At 35.0% G+C, this 25,102-nt stretch overlaps 3 protein-coding genes across 5 annotated transcripts; 1 reads left to right on the forward strand and 2 right to left on the reverse strand.

Moving 5' to 3' along the window:
- The first annotated feature begins 5,095 nt into the window (after positions 1-5,095).
- LOC11416942 (protein ENHANCED DISEASE RESISTANCE 2) lies at positions 5,096-18,354 on the forward strand. 2 transcript variants are annotated; one of them, XM_013598192.3, is made up of 22 exons: positions 5,096-5,600; positions 5,901-5,975; positions 7,748-7,801; positions 7,924-7,992; positions 8,255-8,358; positions 8,631-8,701; positions 8,786-8,902; positions 9,005-9,045; positions 9,139-9,239; positions 10,522-10,617; positions 10,931-10,995; positions 11,284-11,355; positions 12,152-12,307; positions 12,542-12,771; positions 12,848-12,884; positions 13,022-13,176; positions 13,261-13,362; positions 15,599-15,643; positions 15,724-15,864; positions 17,053-17,148; positions 17,275-17,376; positions 17,964-18,354. In XM_013598192.3, exons 1-22 carry the CDS (start codon positions 5,460-5,462, stop codon positions 18,069-18,071), a joined length of 2,178 nt encoding a protein of 725 aa, XP_013453646.1. In that variant the 5' UTR covers positions 5,096-5,459; the 3' UTR covers positions 18,072-18,354. The 2 variants fall into 2 exon arrangements, with proteins under 2 accessions (XP_013453646.1, XP_003612635.2); XM_003612587.4 differs by having other exon boundaries at positions 7,927-7,992.
- A 490-nt stretch (positions 18,355-18,844) lies between these two features.
- LOC11410069 (UDP-glucosyltransferase 29) lies at positions 18,845-20,618 on the reverse strand. Its single transcript, XM_003612588.3, has one exon. It carries the CDS (start codon positions 20,364-20,366, stop codon positions 18,906-18,908), a length of 1,461 nt encoding a protein of 486 aa, XP_003612636.1. The 5' UTR covers positions 20,367-20,618; the 3' UTR covers positions 18,845-18,905.
- Positions 20,619-20,797: 179 nt separating this feature from the next.
- LOC11411101 (protein LOW PSII ACCUMULATION 3, chloroplastic) lies at positions 20,798-24,695 on the reverse strand. 2 transcript variants are annotated; one of them, XM_024783573.2, is made up of 10 exons: positions 24,548-24,695; positions 24,273-24,461; positions 23,465-23,512; positions 23,314-23,353; positions 23,120-23,220; positions 22,327-22,480; positions 22,143-22,241; positions 21,851-21,968; positions 21,478-21,629; positions 20,798-21,079 (listed from the first exon to the last, which is right to left on the reverse strand). In XM_024783573.2, the coding sequence occupies exons 1-9, from the start codon at positions 24,596-24,598 to the stop codon at positions 21,506-21,508; spliced, it is 924 nt and encodes a 307-aa protein (XP_024639341.1). In that variant the 5' UTR covers positions 24,599-24,695; the 3' UTR covers positions 20,798-21,079; positions 21,478-21,505. The 2 variants fall into 2 exon arrangements, with proteins under 2 accessions (XP_024639341.1, XP_003612637.2); XM_003612589.4 differs by having other exon boundaries at positions 22,327-22,519.
- Between the last annotated feature and the right edge of the window lie 407 nt (positions 24,696-25,102).

Raw genomic sequence — 25,102 nt, forward strand, 5'->3', positions numbered from 1 at the left:
TTTCACCAGGGCAAATCGTGATGATACCACTCTTGAAGACATGTTTTTTGCTCATCCTGAATATATTAATTTACTTAACACTTTTTCGACTGTTTTGGTCAAGGACTCCACTTATAAAACGAACTTGTATAGAATGCCGTTATTTGAGATAGTTGGTGTTACCTCTACCAACAAGGCATATTATGTTGCTTTTGCTTTTCTTGCCTCTAAAAAATAAGGTAACTTTACTTGGGTTTTAGAAATGTTGGTTGGTCTTTTGTCCTTAAGACTCAATATGTTTAAGGTGATTGTCATTGACAGGGACACTGCTGTGATGAATGTTGTTGGCAAAGTTCTCCCTGAAATTGTTGCTTTACTTTGTCATTTTCATATTGAGAAAAATGTAAGAGCTAAATGCATCACGACTGCAGTGTCAAAATGAAGCCAAATGATGTAAAAGTTGATGGGAAAGATAAAGAAGTGAAGGAAATGAAGGAGGTGAAGGCAGGTGACATAGTTAACAATATCATGAGAGCTTGGGATGACGTGGTTGAATCTTGATGGACAAAATTGGCAAGTGCATCAAATTGTAACAAGTAATAAAGTAGTAAGTTTATCGTTCTCGATATGGATTGTCGTTCAACTTAGCAATTAGCAAAACTTATTTAAGAAAATGATATTAAAAGAGATTAGAAAAGGTTGCAGCGTTTAACTGTTCTGCCAAATGCGAGATTAGGTTTATGATTTAGAGGTTTAATGGCGATTAGGGAATCCTTAACTCCCCCTTTCGACTTTGTTGAAATTAACTTGGTAAAACATCGGTTATGTGGTGTCTACTTATGATTTAAGAAACTAAATATAGAAATCCTTATTAACCATAACGACAACATGTGCGGTAAGATAACCTACTTATAATTACGGCGTTACCGGAAGGAAGATTTATATATGAAGTTTCATACTTAATTTCATTATTGCAGAGCACATATGCCAGGCACAGGGACGCATCTGGTAGCCTCTCCTATGCAATTTCTTGTGTTTTCAATCGTTCTTCCGCATGAAAACTCCTAGGAACTTGAAATGAAATTTCATCATCTTGTATTGTCTTCAAAGACCTTCTAAGAACCATTGGTCTTCAATCTTCATATCCTTGATCCTTCATGTGATGTCTTGATTTGTCGATATACATGATTTCTTACTACAAAACACTCAAAACACCTATGGAGTTGCATGATTTAGGATAAAAGCAAGTTGCAACGGCTCAAGTGAAAACAATACAATATGTTTTCTCAAACCATTGACAACTGATCTATCTCTTATCTTATTGGTCTTTAAATGCAAAGAAAAGTACTAAAAAATAGCAAAAAATATCAAATGATGCTCCTTCATCACAACCCCAAACTTAAACCGTTGCTTGTCCTCAAGCAAACTTAAACTGTTACTTGTCCTCAAGCAACACAGTAGCAAGAAGTTTGAACTTACACAAATTTAAAACATACCTTTCCAGAGATTTTGCTCATATTGTCATTCTTTCCACCATCAGACTTAACTAGCTTACTGCTTTCATGCAAGCAGAACAGACTTTGAGAAGATACTTTTACTTTCAACCACATACAATTCCAAGATACACATAGGTATCTCCTAAAGCCAGGGGGATGGTCAAGGCGTTTGTCACACTCTAGTTGTCATGTGATTTTACCTTACTATGAAATTGAAGCGATTCCAAACAAACATTCAAGGTATATATCATTACACACACACACACACACACACACATATAGGTCTTTTTAAGGTTATAATGTGACTGGGGTTAAGGCAAAATCATTCTTGGCAGCTGTTTACATATTTTCGATGGCCAATTAGAAATTCAAAAATAAAATAGGCGGAAAACATTATTGACGACTTTAAGCTGCCACAAACTTTAAATTCTTTTGTTGAATTTACAGGCGGCTTGAAGTCGCCACAAACAACAAGAAACTGCCGCTAAGTGATGAAAAACCGTTGAAAACAAAAAAAAAAGTTTTTTTTCAAGCAAATATTTTTCGGCTTTAGCCGCCGCTAATGATGAAATAACCGCCAGAAATTTATGACGGATTTAAACCGTTGGCTTGACGGTAAATCCGTGATTTCTTGTAGTGCAAGGATCAAACCAAAAATAAGTGTTCTCTCTATTTTTTACTCTACACAACAAACCTTCTTGAAACCAACCACGCCCCCTCTTCTACCCTTTCTCTAACACCACATTAATCCTTCAACTACACTGATGCTTGAGAACCCCCTCCCCTGACATATCCACCCTCAACCCCATATTATGCAACCAACACTTTGAACCGCAGACCGTCTTGATCATCATATAACCTAAAACATCATTTTCTTAACAATGCAAAATTAAACTCTATAATTCGCCGGACCCCATTCTACCAAACTCCTTATCAAAACAAACCTTATCTCAATTAAGCCAATGACTTTTCCAAATTTCCTCACTCCCACCAAATAGAAATGATTTAAAAAGGAGTAAACTATCAAATTGGTCATCGTCTTTGTAGATCATTCTAAAATTAGTCCATGATTTTATTAATATTTTCAACTAGTCTTTGTCTTTGTCAAAAGTTTCTCAATTTGATCCCTAGTCGTGTGACAAAAACATAAAGACAGAGACCTGATGAAAAACTTTTGACAAATATAGAAACTAATTTAAAATATTAATAAAGTCAGAGACTAATTTGAGAATGATTTACAAAGACATGGAACAATTTAATGGTTTACTCATTTAAAAAGTGATTCAATTATAAAAATGATAATAATCGAAGCTTTTCATAATGAAATATAATAAATCAAAAGTAAACAGAAAACAAATTTAACAAAAACAAATATACAAAATAAATTACTTTATTTTCAATCAATTTTAACTAAAATCAATTTTTTTTGATAGAATAATTTAACATACACAATTTGTACTCATTTTTTTCTATAATAATAATGTTCTAATGACATGATTACCATTATCATGTCCTTATTGTTTGTTCAAACTATACTATCTGCCTAACTATCAAAACAAGAGCCCTTCATTTGAAATCTCAATAACGTCACACTTTCTTGGCTGTCCACACACGCACACCACAGCCACGCGCATAAAATCAAATTAAATTCCAATTCCTAATCCCACTTACACACTGTGTACCTTCACAAGTTAATACCCAACTAAATCCAACAACCACACACAATTACCACAAATCCGAATACAAACAAATTTTCAATCTCCCATGGTCAAGGTCATATTCGTCATCTCATCTCTTAATACCAAAGTATTACTATGGGACCCCAACCCCTCCTCTATTACGTATACTCCATAAATAAACAACCAAAATATCAACATTAATTAACAGGTGCAATAACAAAAATTAGATGAACACGATAGAATTCATAAAAGAGTAAATTGACGATCACCCTCCTAAAATTGTATGTTTCGTCAATTACTTCATGTTAACAAAACTTCAATTACCCTTTAAAAATTGCACAACGTTAATCAATTTACTTCCTCCGTCAAATTCTTCTGTTAGTTAAAATCATGTTTTACAAATACCCCCCTGAAATTTTGCACTTATGTGCAAAATACCCTCCGAATTTGAAAATTTATATATATTTTTTTTCTTATACTTGACTCAAAAGATATTAAAGGCAAACAATTGACATAGTGTGGTTGATATCCTTGTAAAAAAATGTATAATTATAATATTTTCAGCTTAGCTACATATTTAAATTGATATACTTTGTTTTATAAATTGAATAAATTACATTTTTTTAGCCAATGATTAGATGACATTGTTTCTAATGGTTTTAGTCTGCAATACTTATCTGATTATGAAAATTATATCAAGTGACAATATACACTATTATCATTCAGCAATATAATTCATTACTACGTGGCATCATCCACTATTTTGAAATCACAGAGGATATGAAAGAATTAAATGAATAGTAAATAAATACACCTCTTAGATTAAACAATAGTCTCATAAATCTTGCTTTAGCTTTGGATTGGAATTGGAGATGCATTAGTTTGTCAGCAAAATTAGAAGCTCATTTCACATATTGTTGGGTTTTTGGGGTTTTCTTGTGTCTCATTGTTGTTGTTTATGGATAGCTAAAGGGACAACCAAATAGTCCATATAACATAGATGAAGATTCAAATATCAAGTGGAGATTCTAAAAGATTTTCATTAAAGCTAACCGTTAATTGTTTGCCTTTAATATCTTTTGAGTATGAGAAAAAAAATATAAATTTTCAAGTTTGGAGGGCATTTTGCACATAAGCGCAAAACTTCAGGGGAGTATTTGCAAAACGTGATGTTGATTAATAGAAAAATTTGACGGAGAGGGTAAATTGATTAACGTTTCAAAGGGGTAATTGAAGTTTTGTTAACGTTAGAGATAATTGATGAAACTTACAATTTTCATGGGATAATTGCCTATTTACTCTTCATAAAATTTGTTTTGATACATATTTTTTCATTCAATTTTTTACATCATGTATATTTTTATATTAAAATGAGTTTTGAAATGTTAAATAAATCCTTACTTACGGATATTGGCGGCAAACCAAACTACAATTTACTAAAAAATTAACTTCAATATTAGTTTGGTGATGAAAATCTACTAAAAAATGTGATTCTGTTCATATCTTAAATATGTGTTGAACCGATCTATTTAGTTTCACTTCAACTTCGATAACATTCAATTAATAAATGATGAAATTGATCTCTTAAATTAATAGAATATTGAACCAGATTATGTTTGCAAAGATGATCATCCTTCAACTAAAGAAATACTCACATCAACTATGCAAATTGAATCTATAATATTATTTTTTGAGGGGAGAACTAGATACAAGTTATTTACAAAGAAATGACAAAAGTTCCGATTAATGTTAATCACTGTGTTAATTGGAACAAGACGCCACCTCTATTCAAAAAATTGGGAAAACGTCACGGCGCCAACGCGCACCTAATCCGCACGGCCCAATCATGATATTCCACGTGTCAAATGCTTCTTACACGGTCACAGCTTTTTCTAACTTACGTGGGATCTAACACGTTCGTTAAATCTCTCTCTCTCTCTCTCTCTCTCTCTCTCTCTCTCTCTCTCTCTTCTTCACAGTTACACCGATCTAATCGCCGTCACCGATCCCGGCGAACAAACTCCGACGAAAAATCGGAGGACAGCAATTTCAACCACCGCCAATGCTGAATTCGAATTTCGAATCATAACAAAATTCTCAATTCCGTAGGAAAATCAAGAACATACAGTGTAGTAGAATTGCCAGTTCCATGATCTTTCATCTCCGGCACTGGCGATGAGTTCTAAATTTACTTAGCTACCAATCGATCTCGCCGAAGCAGAGATTCTTCTTCTCCAGCTTCCGCCGGCGGCAAAACTGCCAATTCGTTCCGAATTTTCCTTCGAAGTTTGAAATTCTTGTGCCGATGTCGTCGAAAGTCGTGTATGAAGGATGGATGGTGAGATATGGCCGGCGAAAAATCGGTCGATCGTTTATTCACATGAGGTACTTCGTTTTGGAGTCACGGTTACTTGCTTATTACAAAAGAAAACCGCAGGATAATCAGGTAGAATTTTCACCGTTACTTCATGATTTTGATTATTTTCATTCGGTTTGGAATACCTAAATTCAGTTAGATTTTCGTTTTTTTGATGCTACTTTGATGGTTAAAAGCTTCACTTCATGGAATAATCACTTTATTTTGATATGAAAAGTGAAGGGAATTTGTGAATTTGACTTTTAACTTTTCATGAATTATTATTATGCTTGAGAGAATATGCTCCTAAAAAACTTGATGATTACGAACTATTTGTTTATATATTTATTTATTAGTATTTATTAATTTTTATGTTTACGATGTTATTAGGTTCCAATTAAGACACTGCTAATTGATGGAAACTGTAGAGTGGAGGATAGAGGATTGAAGACGCATCATGGACATGTGAGTTCTGATATACTAATCAGAGGAGGTAATCCTAATCATACAATTGCAATGGATTATCAGGATTTGATGTAAGTAAACACAATCTTGACAATCCATATATGGTTGTGTGGTCAAGATTATCTCCTCTCGTATTGTTTTATGTTCATATAAGTTGACCCCGCTCAGTGGCATAGGGCTTGACCGTTGTTTTTGTATTATGCATTGAAAATGTTCACTGGATTTTGTATGTATCTAGAGTAATCCTGTTAGGAAATTGAAAATGCACTGAATGGAATCTAGTAAATTGATGGAGTGAGGTGATATTCAAATCAGTGTTGTCAAGTCAAATATCTGCCATGGCAGCGTCATGGCCAATTTTTTGAAGGATGGCGGCGCCACACTCGGATATGGTGGCAGTCAGTATGCCGGATTTTTGGGTTTCCGGCATGGTCTGCCAACGGCAACACTTATTCAAATTATGGCTGTTTACCACCAATGGCATCTAGTAAAACATTGAAAAAAATGAAATCAGCCTCGATATAGTGGAGTAATGCTAGACATATGTAATTTTACACAAACAAACTTTCACCCTATTGTGTGCCATTAGGTTTACAGTTTAGTTATGGAGCTGTGTGGAGTCCCATGAACACCTTCTATGAGAATTTTCTGACTTAAGTTTTTCTTTCATAGATTAAGAAAAGAAAGGAATTCTTTACAAGAAAATATTGTAAAGTAGGAGGTGTATCTTCCTTCAACTAGACATCAAATGAAAAAACAAAATTGATACAATAGCTTTTTAATCTATCTGCGTGACTACCAGAGAAATCCCCTAATCTTTTTTGTGTGGTAAAGGCCAAAGTGAAGCTGAAATCTATCCTGTCTTGTAGCAAACGTGAGAACATAGGTTTCTCCTTCAAAATCCAAGCTTTCACATTCAGGTTCCAAAGATGTCAAATTAATGCATAAATTTCTCACTGCTGCAAAACTTTTCTGTCCTTATTCCTCCTCAAACAAACCACTATACCTATTCAAAGTTCAAACAAAATTCTCCAAGCTTCAAGTCCACAAGCAAGTGCCTACTCCAAATATAGCTGGACACTACATAATTAAATATGCAGTTTTCCCTGAAATTAAAGAAACACATACGGATACAAAGATACGTCTATAGTCTGTGAACCTGATGTTCATTACTTGCATCAATTTGCACTTGTCCTGTTCAGTACCAGCATTTTGATAAACCCAAACTCTACAAGCTGAGCAACTATGTTTCATTCTGCGATTAGCGTTGCTCCAGCTGCTTCAATTTCATAAACAATAACAATTTTATACATGCTATCTGGCAACTCCTTTAGTTTTACTACATAACATTTACTGGAATGTGATGTATTCGTAGTCATTGTGTAAAGTAGTTAGAAATTCTTATTTTACAGTCGTATATGAACCTTTTTTATTCTCTCGAGCGTTATATATTTTCTTTGCCATTAAAAAAAAAAATTCCTATTTTACTGTTAAAATCATGAATGCTTTTAGAGAGGGGAATGACATGTCAACAATTTTGATTACATATTTTTTCTCTTTCATGTAAAGTTTAATTAAACAATTTGACCACAGGTTTTATTTAAAAGTGGCATATACTGGGTTTTGGTAGTCCTATTTGTAGTTGAAATATAATTTTCTTTAAACCATTTAGAGATTTACTATACTGACAGCGATTTTATTTAGTCCATAATTTTTCCTGCATTTTTTTAGATATGCAGCCCTGTATTTATTTTTTACTTATTTTTGTGTAGATGGTATATGTTTTGTCTGTTTACAACAAGAAAGAAAAGAACCATCGGGTTATGGTGAGTTGATTTTTATCTAATGTACATTTATACTGGTCTATTTATGTTACTTTGTTTTTATTTTGCCTTTTTCATATAATGATTTAGCTGTTGCTGACATTTTATAATTTGGGTTGTTGTAGCAGATGGCTGCTTTTAACATCCAAGAGGCCCTAATTTGGAAGGAAAAAATTGAGTATGTCATTGATCAGGTATGTTTCATCAGGGCATAATCCTATTGTATTCATTAAATGTGCATCAATATCTGTGTTCTTAAATTTTTGGATAGACTTTATCTCTCTGATGTAGATTGGTTTGAAAAGAGACAATTTTTTTACATGGATGAAATTGTGATCTTAGTTTTTGTGAATTCATCTTAGTAGGACATGCTTTCCTGTCGTGTAAGTTGATGATAATATGATATTAAACTTAAATGCATGATGATAATATGATATTAATCTTAAATGCATGCAGCATCAGGGTGCACAACCGTCAAATGGTAACAAATATATTTCTTTTGAATACAAATCTGGGATGGACAATGGGAAGACGGCTTCTTCCTCGGATCGTGAAAGCCAGTAAGTGTTTATGTGCTTTGCTTTTTTCCACTTAATTTTGTAGAAGACTGCACATGTAAAGCATACTCACTTTTTCGGTAATGTTGTTTCCTATGTGATTGGATTATGCCTGTCCTCCTTAAGATAGTCTTTTCACATTCCTTAGCTGTCCTTCGCTCTTTTGTTGCACTGTTGAGCTAGTTCTACTGTATTTAGTTCTGGAATACCATTTTTATTATGCATATCCTCCTCGTATATATTCATAACATACAATATTGTTTTTGGATCCCCAGGTTTAGTGCTCAGGAGGATGAAGATGACGAGCCTCATTCAAATTTGTTAAGGAGGACAACAATTGGAAATGGTCCATTTTGTATCCTTTCTGCTTGTGGGTTTGCAATTGCTCTGTTATAATCTATATTTATGCCTTTTCTTTTTTGAGCTGCAGGGCCTCCGGAATCAATTTTTGACTGGACGCGAGAAATAGATTCAGATTTGTCAAATCAGAATGTCAATAACCAAGCTTTCTCAAGGAAGCATTGGCGTCTTTTGCAATGCCAAAATGGTATGGTTTCCTGCATTCACTGATAAGATATATTAACCTACTGCTGTGGTGACGTAAAAGATAAAGTTATTACTGAGTTGATTTTCCTTCTGACATCGACAGGACTTCGTGTTTTTGAAGAACTTCTTGAAGTTGATTACCTTGTGCGTTATTTTCTGTCCTTTATTTTTCTGGTGTGCTACATTTCTTAGAATATTTTGGAAACACAACCATCTTCTCGTTGGTTCTTTATGTAGCCAAGGAGCTATAGTAGAGCGATGAAGGCAGTGGGAGTTGTGGAGGCCTCTTGTGAAGAAATTTTTGAGCTTGTGATGAGCATGGATGGGACACGGTTTGAGTAGGTGTTCTGCATAATTTCCACTATTTTTATGCTGCTTTGTGTTTGTTGCTGTCATTCTATAATATATTGCAGATTATGTGTTATTTTTATTCCTTTTTGTTTATGGAAAAAATGACGTGGGAGAGAAATTAGAATTGTCATTTTAAGAGATTGTAAAGCGTCCATCTAATTCTATGTTTAGAGAACTACTTACCTAGCCTTGGACAACCTAGTCAAAGCACCTAAAGTTATGACTAAGGTGCTGATGCAAGTCTCCAAAAGAGGTAAGCTATTCTTGGTACCATAGGGGTAGTTCCAGTATCTTATCAATAAAGTAAAATAACTTCAAAAGCACAACCATCTGATAGGACGTGGTAATAATCAGTGTATGGAAGAAGGAACAAAAAGGGGTGAGATGTAGAGAATCATAGCCTAGAGAGAGAATGCAATATCATCCTCTACGTAACTAATTGCTGAATCTGAATTGGCAAAAGGAGTGGGAGAGGATCTTGTTGTAGAGGGCTATATAACCTGATAACGGGAGTCGTTAGAGGTAGGCTAGGATTAGCTCACACTTTTGGGAGAGATTAGGCATTCTCTAACTACCTGGGTTGATTCTCTTTCTTTTTAATCACCTCTTTTCCTTTCCAAATCAGAATGTTATCATACTGATACTGTGATACAGGTCTGGAATTTGCTTTAATAAATGAACACAAAACAGTTTCCTCTCTGCTCTTTGCTATTTTTCTTGTACCTATCCATCGGTATTAGAACTATTGTTTAAGGGAGATTTGAATAGATACTGCATGAGCTGCAATCTTGAATATGAGAGTTTAAGTTTGCAAGAAGGGAGGAAACAAGAGTCAATTCCATTTGAATGAGACTCTTAGAACTTGGGTTGGACCATACCCAACCTTGCAAACTAATTTGTAAGATGAGGAATGCCTTCCACTAATAAACACATTTTCAGACCATATCTTATCTAACATGGGACTCCCAACGCACACCTCTCTTGGCCAAGATTTGACATCTGGAGCTTGACCCGAGTTGCCGAATAATGGGTGGTTCAATGGACCTTGGATAAGCTCGGATGCCATCTTATAGTTTGGGTTGGACTTATCTCATCCCTACAAAAATGACTTCTATGGCGAGGGATGCCTTATAAACATGTTTTTAAGCTATATCTTTTTCAATTTGGGACTCAACAAAGATAAAGTGAATCTTGTATGGTGATGATCTATAACTCTGCAAATATTTTATCCCTGAATTTGTAAGCTTCTGGTTATTTGCATTGCTGCAGATGGGATTGCAGTTTCCAGGAAGGTAGGTTAGTTGAGGAGGTGGATGGGCATACAGCAGTTCTTTATCACCGACTTCAGCTGGACTGGTTCCCAATGTAAAGATAATCTAACATCTCCATCATTGATAATAATTTGTAGTTTATACTTTAGTTAACTTGATCATTCTTTTTGCACAAATGGAGAAACGTCTTTCGCAATAGAACCAAATTTTCTTGTAATATTGTAATATTAATTTTCTGAATAAATTTCATACATGTAGACTTATATCTAGATCTCCTATTAAAATCTGAATTGTTTTTTGTACTTGTGAAAGCATGATTTAGGACTGTTTAAACTATCTGAAAAATGGGTGTAAATCCAGAGAGTAATTAATTATATTGATCCAATGTCATGTGTTCATTGTGGCAGGTTTGTGTGGCCCCGTGATCTTTGTTATGTACGTTACTGGCGTCGAAATGATGATGGAAGTTATGGTAGGAAATTTGTTTTTTTCTGCTCAGTTTTCAGTTTATGCGACGGCACTGGTTTAGAACTGGAAAATATTAAATGAAAAGTGAATAATTTATTATATCTTCTATTTTGACGCAACAATAATTTATTACATTGGAACTCAGAATATTGAATAATTTCCTTTTTTAAGTAATTAAGAACATTAAGTAATTAAAAACATTTAGTAGAAGGTTTTATATGTTCCTTAGTACATGTTATCATCCCCTATTTTATTATTTATGTAGGTTTATCTGTATTTCTTCTTTATGCAGTTGTTTTATTTCGCTCTAGAGAACATGATAACTGTGGTCCACAACCTGGGTGTGTTCGGGCACATATCGAGAGTAAGATTTCTTTTTGATCTGATTCCATCCTTCAAAGTTCAAGAGAGAAGTCTATATTTTCTAGGGTTCTCGATGTTGTCAATAGAATGGGATTATGCCGATGTCCACTCTTGCGTTTTGCTAATAGTTGTTATAAGGGCGTTGGCTCTTTTGACTTTGGTGGACTGAGTAGCTTGGCTTTTTTTGTGCCTTGATTGTACCTTCTATTTTCTGCTTTTGAGGATATTGTCTTTTGACTTTCCACTCCAAGTGTTTGTATCAATTACTAAAAAGGTGGATATTGCAAGCATATGAAAACCATCAAATCTTAAATCCTAAAACCAATTGGTTTTTGTTTGGCTTTATGTAACTGTCATTAAAATATTCGGACATTTGTTTCAAGTTGTTTAAATACATTCCTGGTAATAAGTTTCCTAGTAGTATAAGGATGGGAATCCTATTCTTATGTAGGTTTTGAAAAAGTGTTTGACTAACATTTATAGTAATACCCTTGGGAATCATTTATTAGAGTGGGGTGCAGGGATCATAGGAATTAAAAAAAAAGCCATCCCTTGGGAAGGAAAACTATGGGAATGTGAAGCTATTTTTTCTCCGGAATGTTTTATATGCAGGAATAATTTTTTAACCTTGCAACAAATATTGCAATACTCATTCCCCACCCATATATTTTTCAGGAATGCATTTAAATGACTTGAAACAAACACACCATATCATTTTAATTAATATACAATCTCCTTACCTTCATATATGAAAATTGTCAATGAAATTTCATGGGTCTAAAAGCTGGTTTGTATAGGTGGAGGATATAACATCTCCCCCTTAAAACCTCGAAATGGGAGGCCCAGGACACAAGTTCAGCATCTTATGCAGATTGATCTGAAGGGTTGGGGAGTGAGTTATATACCATCTTTCCAGCAGCATTGTCTCCGCCAAATGTTAAATAGTGTGGCTGGTGAGTTGATTTTCTTGTATGTGATATAAAGTTTTCTTATGGAATGATAACGACATCCCTTCTGTATCATCAGTTTTTCATACCTCTCGCCACACACACACACACACATACATGTATGGATGAAAGTAAATAGAAAATATCGGAATGGAGGTTGCCCAATTTTATATTTTTTTGTGGGAGGGCATGCTTTACAATGAGTAGTATCAAAATGCTCGATCTTTTCTCTCTCTACAGGTTTACGTGAATGGTTTGCCCAGTCAGATGAAAGGAATGCTCCTCCACGAATTCCTGTCATGGTTAATATGTTCTCAACATCTGTTACTTCAAAGAAGAGTCAGAAGACAAATGATATTTCTGTTAACTCTACTTCTCTCGATCAAAATGCTGCAAATAGAAATTCTGTTTTGATGGATGAATACTCAGATGACGATGAGGATTTTCAAATAGCAGAACCAGATCAAGATGTATTATTTGCATTCCCTCATTTATAGTGTTGGCATTTGGTTTATGAACACTAAGTGTGAATATTTAATATTTCAGGCATTCCAAATTGGTCAGAGTGATGTTAGAAAAACAGGTAGCTGCTTGCTATACCTAGTTTTAATATAATAATACTACAATGATAATACATGAGCATGAAGCATCTGCATACAGCGATGCAAGCACATGACCTAGGCTTGATTATATCTAATATAAAGTATTTCTGAACTGAAGCCTTGGATGAAGAGCCCGATGATGAGATTGACTTATCTTCCTTTTCGGGTAATTTACGCCGAGATGATCGTGATAATGCTCGGGATTGCTGGAAGATATCTGATGGAAGTAACTTTAGAGTCAGAAGCAAGCATTTTTGCTATGACAAGTCAAAGGTCTTCTATTGTTCTTTCAACTTTTCCAAATCAAATTTATCATTGTTTCGGTGTATTCTGATTCCTTTATGGTGAACTGTGAAGGCTCCTGCAGGAAAACATCTAATGGATCTTGTTGCTGTTGACTGGTTTAAGGACTCAAAAAGAATGGACCATGTGGCTAAGCGTCCTGGTTGTGCAGCACAAGTGAGAATTAGAACCCTGTCTATATTATTTTACTTTATTAGAGTGAAGCTGAACTTGAGAGAGAAAGAAATCTGTTATGTATTGATTGTAATTGTGATTGATACAAAGAGAATGAGCAACATCATTTTATATATACTGTGTGCTTAACCTACACTACTGTAACTAACTGAAGGTTAGTTACAGTGACCTGGCAGACAGCTGACAACAACTGGCATAGACTAATTAGTATAGCTGGCATACACAATGAGCTCAGCAAACTGAATACAAAGAATATTTGAACTAGAAAACTAATCTATTCTTACGCTCCCCATCAAGCTCAATTGGACTGTGCTGTATGCAATGCAGTTACATTGAGCTTCTCTCTGAACTCCAACAAATTAGCTGAGGAGAGAGGCTTCGTGAACTCATCTGCCTTTTGATCACAACCAGGAATGTGGGTGACGTGCAGAGATTTGCTGATGACCTTTTCTCGAACAAAAAACAGGTCAATTTCCATGTTTTTTGTGCAAGCATGTAACACAGGACTGTCATTCATAGCTACGGAGCTTTGATTATCACAGAAGATAACTGTTAGAGAAAAGGGAACAGCCAGCTCTGTGAGCAGAGTCTGCACCCATAAGACTTCAGTTGTAGTTTGGGCTAAACTACGGTACTCAGCTTTTGTACTGGAGCGAGCCACCACAGTTTGCTTGCGAGACCACCAAGATATGAGGTTAGCGCCCAGATAAACAGCTGAATCTGAGGTGGACCGCCTATCATCTGGGTCAGCAGCCCAGTCAACATCACAACAAGCAGAGAGAGAGAGAACGGTTGATGCAGAGAAACTGGTTGAAATGAGGCCATAATGCAGAGCGCCTCTTAGATAGCGCAGAATTCATTTCACAGCTTACAAATGAGGTTCAAGAGCAAATGAGGTTCAAGAGGAAGTGACATGAACTGACACACCATGTTCACAGAGTAACTAATATCAGGTCTGGTAATGGTGGCGTATTGAAGAGTAGCAACCACTGACCTATAGTGAGAAGCATCAGCAAAAGACAGACCCAGTTTTAGAGAGTTTAGCGTTAGAGACCATAGGAGTTGTAACTGGGTTGGCATCACTCATATCAGTTTTGGAGAGGTAACTAGGTAACTAATATCAGGTCTGGTAATGGTGGTGTATTGAAGAGCACCAACCACTGACCTATAGTGAGAAGCATCAGCAAAAGACAAGCCCAGTTTTAGAGAGTGTTAGAGACCATAGGAGTGGTAACTGGGTTGGCATCACTCATATCAGTTTTGGAGAGGAGGTCACTAATATATTGGGCTGATGCTTAATTTCTAAGCCCAAAAAATAATCCAAACTGCCAAGTTGCTTAAGAGCAAAAACATGATGAAGCTTATGAGTGATTTTCTGAATGAGAGAGGAAGAGTTACCTGTGATGAATCCACATAAATCAAAATATATACAGTGTCACCTTGATGTGCATAGGTAAACAGAGAAGTATCAAAATATAAGCAGGTTGCTGTATAGGGAAATGACTCAGCTTTCTGCCAGGTTACTGTATCACAGATTCAGTGCTTTTAACTAACCTTCTCACTCTAGCTTTTGAGTTTGAGTTGGGCCTAATCCAAATTTTAACATGGTATTAGATCTAATCCAAATTCTATGACCTTTTTTAAAATTAAGATATGATACAGGGCACATCCTCGCTTTTTTGGAAATTATTATCGAAACCATTCTTTTTCCTTTGCATTTTGTTTTTTCTTCAATACATAATTAAAATTATTCATAAAAATTGGATCTATGAACCAAATTTGATTGTTGTTGAATACCTTTCAGCCTGCCTAACACACTATCCCACAGGGCTTCTCCTTGTCATCATTACAAGGTTGCTTATAATGTGGTTCTGTTTCATTAAATGTTCTATAACTTCAAAACAGCACACACCAGCATGTCGTTTAAACACCTCACTGCAGGCCAAGACATAGCTCACCCACCTGGCCACCCATCTGTGGTAGAAACACAGATTAAGGGGGACCTTTTTTTTTTTTCTTAAATAGGAGGGTTATCAGTTGTAATAAGTGCAACCTTAATGTGGTGAATTTAATTTCCCTTATACTATTTTATTCAAGTTATTGGTGTCTCTGTTAGTGTTTTTTTATTTATTTTTATATTTATATTTTTTAATATTTATTTTATTTTCGTTGAGGCTTTTGCTGACAAATGGACCTTTTCTTTTTGGTGTCTATGCAGGTTGCGTCTGAAAAAGGATATTTCTCCATTATCATCAATGTTCAGGCAAGTTTTTCTAATAATATAACTAAGAATAAACTTTGAACTACAAAATTTTGAAGTAAATGTGTGTTGTGTGGCTGCAGGTGCCAGCTTCATCACATTACAGTATGGTATTTTATTTTGTCACCAAGGAGTTAGTTCCTGGAACACTCTTGCAACGCTTTGTTGATGGTGATGACGAATTCCGAAACAGCAGGTTAAAGCTCATCCCATCAGTCCCAAAGGTATTCATTTAATATTGTCATCACTATATTGGGCTACTTTCACTACTTCCAGCGAGTTAATTTTATAATTTGTGGCTGTCACAAACATTCTTGTGATGGCTGTATTTGTACTCTGCCAATTATTTCTTGAATTAACTATTTTCTTTCTTTTATTTCTTAGTTTCTCCATATGGTTAATTTGGAGTATGTTACAAGCAAGGTTGTAGTTGACATCAACTTGTGTGTTATTGTGTGTGTTTCCTTTGGAGGGGATGAGGAGAAGGGTATAACTTATCTTGGGAACTCAATTGAGTTTTTTAGTCTGAGAAACAATCAAATGCTTATTAAAAGAATGCTATCACTATCACAACAAAATTTTGCTTTATATGCTGCAACAGATAAAAAAAGTAAAAATGTAAAACTAGTTCAATAGTCCAGAACAAGATTCATAAATTTTATATTTTCTACTCTTACTGCAACACATAAGTAAGAAGCACTCTATAAATGTTCAGTTCATGGTTTGGCAAATGTTTAGATGGACATAGCATTCCAGTGCATAGCTTAGTAAAGTAATGCAGAAAAGATAGATCAAATATAGGTTGGCTGAGTTTGTCGGTTATAACAGATTTTGGAACGGGCTCTCCTTTCTGGCTTATGCTCTTAATAGAATGTTTTCACATTTCAAATGCCAGGACAAAGAATCATATAGAAGTAAAGTAAGCTTGAGTGTAAGTTAATGGTTGGGTTGGATAGTTTTCTTTCATATCCACCTCATCATGAGAATGAAAATCAAGCAAAACATAAAAATTTCCTTTCCTCAGAAATGAGTAATGCTCAGGGTTATTAATTTAAAACTTGTAATATATATAAACATATCACATGGCCGAGTTCACTTTCCCAGGGTTTAACTTTACAACCTTTAAATTGGATGCACGGCGAGTTAAATATGGTACTTCATGCTACAACTATATTGCATACATGTTTTGGCCGGGCTCAATTATACATGTCTAAATCATTTATTACCATATTTTTTGTTTCATAGAGTAGGACTCCCCTTCATTTTCCCCAATATTTTGCTATGCTTTTTCTTTCTTTCTTTCTATTTGTAATTATAACTATTAACTACCGCCTTTTTTGCTAAAAGCCAGAGTAACAAGTATATGTTATACACTTCTTGATTGTTGTTGATTTTCCAACTAAAAAATGCAGGGTTCATGGATTGTACGCCAAAGTGTTGGGAGCACTCCTTGTTTATTGGGAAAGGCAGTTGATTGCAACTATATTCGTGGTCCTAAGTATTTAGAAGTAAAATTTCATTAACTTTACCTTCACATTTTTGCCTATTCTTGTTGTACGAAGCCTCCCACTAATGAATGGCGTATGTTCCCTAACTTGTTTGTTATGATCTAATCAAATAACTTTTGTCTGTAGATTGATGTTGATATTGGTTCTTCTACTGTTGCTAATGGAGTTTTGGGGCTAGTTATTGGTGTGATTACAACACTGGTGGTTGATATGGCTTTTCTTGTACAGGTATGTTTTTTATGGTGTAGATATCATAGGCTAGTAATGAACGTCTAAGCAAGTCGTAGGATTTAAATGGGAGTGTAATTGGATAGACCTATTTAACTGTTGCATTCAGTAGAAAAATTTCAGTGTTCAAGTTTTATAAGTATAATGACTTGGATTCACATATAATGAAATACTTGATTTTTGTTGATTTTCTTTTTGAAAAAAGATTTTAGTTGAATTCACTTCCGATGGCTGTGGGTCCTTAATATTGCTGATTGTGTAGACCTTCAAATCGAGAACAAATCTGCCTTACCATTTCCCCTAATTTTCCCAAATTGTTTTGCTTGTCACCGCAAGTGCTAGGAGTTATAAATACTTAATTTTAACTTGTGGAGGATTTTATTGCTGGAACGAAAAATTATTTCATATATTGTAGTATTACTACTATGCACGGGAATGTGTTTGAGATGTAAAATTTGTATTTTATTACGAGTAAGTGCCTGACAAGTTCAAATATGGGAATTATTTTGACAATGAATTTGTTGACAGTTAATTGATGTCTTTTGAGTTATATTGCGAAATCTTGACAAGATTGTTACTATTAACAGGGAAATACTCCTGATGAGTTGCCCGAGAGGCTTATTGGAGCTGTTCGAATTTCTCATTTAGAGCTCAAAACTGCGGTAGACCCAAAACTGGATCCAGATCCATTATGACAAGACCAAATCTTTTCTATTGTTCTTTTATACAGAATCATTTGTTTGCAATATGCTCTTGTATAATTTTTCATCTCCTGGGATGTAGGTTCATTGTTTTCTTATTGGTTCTTTCTTTCTATGAAATATTAAAAGGAAAATTTTCTTCTCTTTCTCTGTTTTGTTTTTGTAATTATTTAGTTCAGGTTCAACTGGTATAGGATCTGTATTTTGTCAACATATTCATATTCGATTTTGGAATATATTTCACCCGATAATGAAGTATCACCAGATAGTCTTAAAACTGTCTTTGTAGCTTTCTGCTTAGTTGTGGAAAATTTTGTTCTCTTTATTATTATTATTATTATTATTATTATTATTATTATTATTATTATTATTATTATTATTATTATTATTATTATTATTATTATTGACGATGTATTGAATCTGAATCAATTCCATTAATTCTTTCCTGATAAACCAGAGACATTTTTTACTGATCGTAGTGAAAAAATCAGCGCCGATGATAAAAATTTGGAATTCTTGTAGTTGCATGGTAGTAAAATTTGTTAACATTGTCTCTGAAATATGTTAATTTAATAATTTTGAACTTGAAGACAACGGTTGAATGGTATTAAAGTAGTAATAATGCACCAATACTAGGATATCAGGATTCAGGACTCGAAACTAAATTCATTCTAGCAAAAGATTTTATACCCATTTTCTAACTAATTTATTTATATTGCTTCAAAAAAAAAAAACTAATTTATTTATATGAATTAAACTAGATTAAGTTGATTGTAATTCTCTATAGTGGGGACATAGTCTACTATAGAGAAGTTTGAGGAAATGAACCTAAACAAATCTCTGTTTGATAAAATCCTTAAAAGCATCTAAGGCAGCTAATGAACTTCTTGGAAACCCACTCCGAAACTTAGCACTAAGAACCTCAGCAGTTTTCTTCATTTCTTCATCACCCATCAACCTCTCTATTCCCATAACTATTTCATCCTTGGCCACCTTTTCTGATAGATCATTAGAGACCATATAACCCACCCTGAGACGACTCACCACCAACTTGGCATTATGGTATTGATCACCCCTTATAGGCCAAGCCAACAATGGAATCCCACGTCCAATAGCCTCAATCGTTGAATTCCAACCACAATGTGATAAGAATCCACCTGTTGATGTGTGACTCAGTATCAACAGTTGTGGTGCCCATCCTCGTATTATCAAACCTCTATTCCCAACTCTTTTATCCAATCCATGAGGAAAATATCCTTCTGCTTTAGGTATTCCTAAACCGGGTTCTCCTCTTAAACGAGGAGGACTTGGTCTACCCTTACCGGTTTGAACCACCCATATAAATGGCTGCTCACATGACTCCATTGCTTGGGCTAGTTCCGTATACTCTTCCATTGTGGGACTCACCTCAGTACCAAACGACACGTATAAAACTGAGCTACGTGGCTTCAAATCTAACCACTGGATCACTTCTTCCTCAGTGATGTTGGACAACCGATTCGACCTAAAATCACGATCGTGGATAATTGAACCAGATGATTTCCAATACTGCCCCGGCAAAAGTGGTCCAACACCACATACTGGTTTTTTGACATGGTTCGCGATGTAGTTAATAAATGGGTGCTCTAGATCATCACATGTGTTGATCATTAATGCTATTGTTTCTTGTATCTCATCCAGCCACGGTGGTTGCCCTCCAAGTTTAGGTGGACCCATCATACTGGGCCCACATTCATGTGGAGGTGGAGGAATGCCGTGTTGAGGAGGAGGAGGAGGAGGAGGGTCGTGAAGATGTTGTTTCAGGTCAGAGTAGGTAAGCGCCATGTCATAGGGTAATCCGGGAAGAAAACAAATTTCACCGTATTTCAAATCTAAGGGTTGTGCTTTCCATGCTGCGAGCTCCATGGCGGCAGAGCATGCACCTGAGGTGAAGAATGCCACTGTAGGAATTTCAAATTTCTTGAAAACATTGTTCGACCAACTCATCATGACATCGACAATGGCACAAACGGGTCGGGTTGGACGAGGGTAGTTAGAGAAAATGTTTTGGAGCCCTTTAGTAAGCTCGTCATGGTGGTGTTCTGGTGAAGGAGGTGGGGGTTGTGATGGGATCAGGGTAACTTGAAAGAGAGGGTGTTGATGAAGAGAAGAGGGAATGGAGGTGGCAAGGGTGGAGGAGATGAGAAGGGTGACGTGAAAGTTTGTGGAAGTTAAGTGGTTGCATAGTTGGAAGCATGGTAAAAGATGGCCTTGTCCGAAGAATGGCAGTATGCAAATTTCTTGAGACATTTTGATTCTGAAGGTATCAATGGAAGGATATATGTTGCAGTCTTGCAGAGTGTGAGATGGGGGTTTAATTTAATTTATAGTATAAAATATTTGTTACCGTATAGCATAGGAATTAACAATACAAACAACATTTCTTATCATTTGACTGTTAGGTTGGACTTGTAGATGAGCTGACAGACTTTATATGTGCAATTATGGATGTACTGCTTTTTAGTTTAGCTACAACCAATAAGAGGAAGGAAGGAGTAACTGTTACTTGCATTGCAAGTTATTACTCTATAATTGAAGGTGGACAAAGCTTCACCCTACCTATAGGTATATATTTTCTTATGTTTTTCAATTTCATCACTCAAATGAATTAAGTTTTGCAGACATATAATTATATTATGTCTAGTAATATATTACAAGGTAAATAATAACACATGTTAGTATTCTAACACAACAGAAGTGATTTGATCAACCGGATTGATTCAGTGATTGTTGAGTGTTGACAAATTCTGTACAATAAATACACAAACACAGACAGAAAACTTGTATTGCTCAGATGAATTTCCAAACTGTACAACAACAAACTTGGTAGCTTTTAAAAATATGCCACTTCAGTACTGCAAAGGCGCCATTTCTTTGACCATCGCAACTTCAACCCTTCGTTAATCAGATGCCAACCGCAGAATCTCCGAAGAAGAAGCTGGAGACCAACCCCTGTTGTTCATCTGTACATAAAATTTCATAAACTTTCTTTTCATGAATCTTTCTTCATTCAGACACAAGAAGGGACTGTGAGATGTTTTCTATAGACATGTTAGGGCCTTGGTTTTCGTTTTAATGTTTTGTTTTCAGTTTTAGTTACAAAAATGACATGTTATTTTCACTTAGTTTTCTGCTTCCAAAATTTTGTATGAAAAGCATTGAAAACTATGTCATTTTTGTAACTAAAATTGAAAAGATAATGTTTCCTGAAACCAAACAGAACCTTAAGCTAATGCCGATGTTGTTCCTTGTCTGAGGCATATAAAATAAGACTAATGTAGCTCCGAAAAGTAAAAGAAACCATACTAGTGGATTCACCAAGTAATTAAGGACACACACAAAGGAAGCAGGAATTTCTTACCATTACTATAATTACTGAAACTGATACATCAATTTTTTGGAAGAATATCAAGGGCAACTTCCTTGAGGGATGGCATAGTATCCTGCTGATGTAGACAAACAAATTTACTACTCCCCACTCTTCTCAGGACTTTCCAGGGTCCTGGATAGCACCTACATAAAATTTGATACACACACTTGAGTCGAGACACAACACATAAAAAAATGAGTTTCATAAGACGTTTCACTAAGCCAAACACAGTCTAGACATCACCATATTTCACTGCATACATATCCAAGCAAGATATTAACATTTCCCAAATTACCACAAGGACAAGCATTACAGCATGAATTTTTCAACAAAACAAACTGATAAAGTTAATTAGCTTACAGACCTGAAAAGTATTCCCCTATCGCGACCCTTGAAATTATGAATGTAATACACGGTTTCCATCGAAGGTAGAAATGACTTCGTAAGTCCAGCAAGCTTTGGATAAAAGAATGGTGGATAATCTTGATCCAGTCAAGGATCACTATTTGTTGAAAGGAGATTGAGATTTGCTAGTAAAACTTGTTTTTCCTCAAAATCTCAACTTTGATACATCATTTCTTTATCACCTCCAAACAGATATTTATGCAAGAAAACAAGTCTTAAATAGATAGCTTCGCAATTTTGCAAAAGGATACATCCAGATCTGATACGGTCGAGTTCTCCATTGAAAATAATCAGTTTTCGTTCGGTGTTCACGACAGCTTCTTTGTAAAGTTCTTCCACAACAAGCATTTCTGAAAAACAATGAAACAGTTGTCATGAACCAGAAACTTCCTTCCATTGTTTATATTAACGATAACAAAGAAAGTTTGGATCTACCGTTGACATTGAAATACGGGTAGGCTACTACGAAAAGTTCATCCTCTGCCTTCACTCTATCCGACATTTTTACTTTCTCAACAAAACCAAAATCTTGAAAAAATGAAGGCTTCGTCAGATAGTCCAACTTAAAAGAAGCTCCACTGAAGGCTGACTGTCTTGCAAAGTCGACTTCATTAGCTTCTGGAAAAAACTGATTTTTACAAGGTTGAACATCAATTTCAACTGGAAGTGATGAAGAAGTGTTGCACAATAAATTTTTTCTCATGACCATCTCTACAAAACCAGACTAAATTTCGAGTGATTGCAATAGCTTTGCAAAAGCTGCACATGAAATAGCACATATACATATATGCAGTGTTATCAAATAGCAGCTATAGATGTGCTATAGCACTGTAGCAAGCAGAATTTGAACAAACCATTGTTTTCCGTGATTCACAATTGACAACACAGCAGATATGTGAATGTTGTAAATATTTGGACTAATCAAACTATCAACAAACTTCATCCTCGATGATGAAATCTAGGCTTAGGGGTGAGCATGTAGTGTACCGATCATAATGGATGCTCGTATCATATGCTATGAGTAGGAGTTGCAGAATAAGCGACTTGAAACTAACTACTAACTATAGATTTTATCCTTTTGACCAAAATCAACTTCCAATTTAAGTGAAAGAAAAGCAAGGAGCACAAACAATATTTTTACAAGTAGTGAAGATAGGCCTTTTCATTTCATCAAGAAAGGAATACTGGGAGCATAAAGAAGAATGGTTCTATAAGTCAAGAAAATTACTATTCTTGTTCGCGTGATTTTCTCTGCAGAAATGGAGAGGTCGCAAAATTCACGAATCAATTGCATGCTTCCGGTCATCTCTATTCCACCTTCACCATCACCTGTGATAAAATCAGTGAGATGAATCAAATTGCTTTTATAATTTGAAACAACTGCACACCCTAAAAAACCCAGGAAACTGAAATATATAGGACCTGGTACGGATTCGAGTCCAGCTGTGGGAAACTCAATCTCCTGTTTAAGATCGTTGTTCATTATAGGCTCTATAGTAGATTCACTCCTCAGTTTGGAGTGTGCAACTTTCATTCTCAATTGCTAATTAAAATGTTATCAGATATGACTCACCATTAGCTGTTTGTTATCCTTCATGGCCAATTCCACTGCAACTTTAGCCTGTTGGAAATAAACCAACTTTAGTGCTCTATTAGCATGTTTCTGATGTGCACATGACAGAAAACCAATGTTTTAAAAAAACAGTTCGCAACTGCAATTATGACCGCAACATCAAGGTTTTTCATGCCTTCTTACTATATCACAGGGCCGCATTATTCGTATTTGACCACAATTTTCTGCAGTATACGATCTTGACCCGGCTGTGATTTAAAATCTTGACAGAAACAATAAATCCTACCCTTTTAATGTATTAGGGTCTATTTTGATTGACTTATTTAAGCTTATCTAGGGGCAAAAACATTTACGAGACTATTTGGAAGAGCTTATGAAAACAACTTATGACCTGTCCATAAGCTTATTCGATCACAATTTTCTGTAGTATACAATCTTGACACATGCGCAATTTAAAACCTTGTCAAAAACAATAAACTCTACCATCTTAAAGTATTAGAGTCTGTTTGAATTGACTTATTTAAGCTTATCTAGTGGCATAAACACTTGTAAGACTGTTTGAAAGAGCTTATGGAAACAACTTAAGACATGTCAATTAGCTATTTTCAGCTTATTTTCATAAGCACTTCATTAAGCTATTTATCCAAACAGAATCTAAATGGTTCAATTAAATTACATTTTAACTCAAATTATTACTCTACACAACACTGATATAACTAAACTCCAACTACATTTGTCCATCAAGATTAAATTCAACATTGCAATGAAGTAAAAAATTCAATCAAAGCATAGATAATGAAACACTAACTTGTTCCAGAAGCTCAGAGTAATCAAAAGGAAAAGGAATATCAGTCTGAACAGAAGCATTGCCATCACCAGAAGCTGAAACAGAACATCTAGCTAATTTTCTACTTGTAGGTATCATTGAAGGAGCAGTAATCCCTCCAATTCTGATAAACCCACCATTTTTAAGCGAAAAAGTTTCCAACTTGAGAACCTAGAGAATCAGAAAAGCAATGGAGTATGAGAACTGATTGAAGACATTTTTGAAGGAAAATAGTAAGAGTAAGAAGTTGTTAATACCGTTGAAGATGGGAGGGAAGAGGGTGTTATTATTGGAGAAAAAGAAAACATGTTTGTGGATAGAACTATTTACAACATGCACCTCTCATATTAAGTGCTAAGTCTAACACATTTAATGGTCAAAATCAAAACTAGAACAAAACACAAAATGAAAAATCAAATGTCTAACTCATAAATTTGTCTCACAGAAGATCAAATGGTCTAAATCGAGGGGATACATTAAGGCGCCTAGTGAGATCAAGATCCTAATTTTGTAATTTATTATTATTTTTTTCCTTAAATAAAAGAAGGGAGATTAGTCACTTTAGTTCCTGAATGTAAGATAAATTGCAAAATAATCCCTGAACATAGACTCTGTTAGTCAATTTAGTCTCTGAATGCAGACTCCATTAGTCAATTTAGTTCCTGAATGTAGACTCTGTTAATCACTTTAATCTTTAAAATTGACTAACAAAGTCTTCATTCAAGGACATTCAAATTGAAAATAGAACATTTTTCCATTTTAGTCTATTTTAATTTATGTTTAGTCAAAAGATATTATTTTTTCAATTCATT

The sequence above is a fragment of the Medicago truncatula genome, chromosome 5 (assembly GCF_003473485.1).
Source record: "Medicago truncatula cultivar Jemalong A17 chromosome 5, MtrunA17r5.0-ANR, whole genome shotgun sequence".
NCBI classification, from domain to species: domain Eukaryota; kingdom Viridiplantae; phylum Streptophyta; class Magnoliopsida; order Fabales; family Fabaceae; genus Medicago; species Medicago truncatula.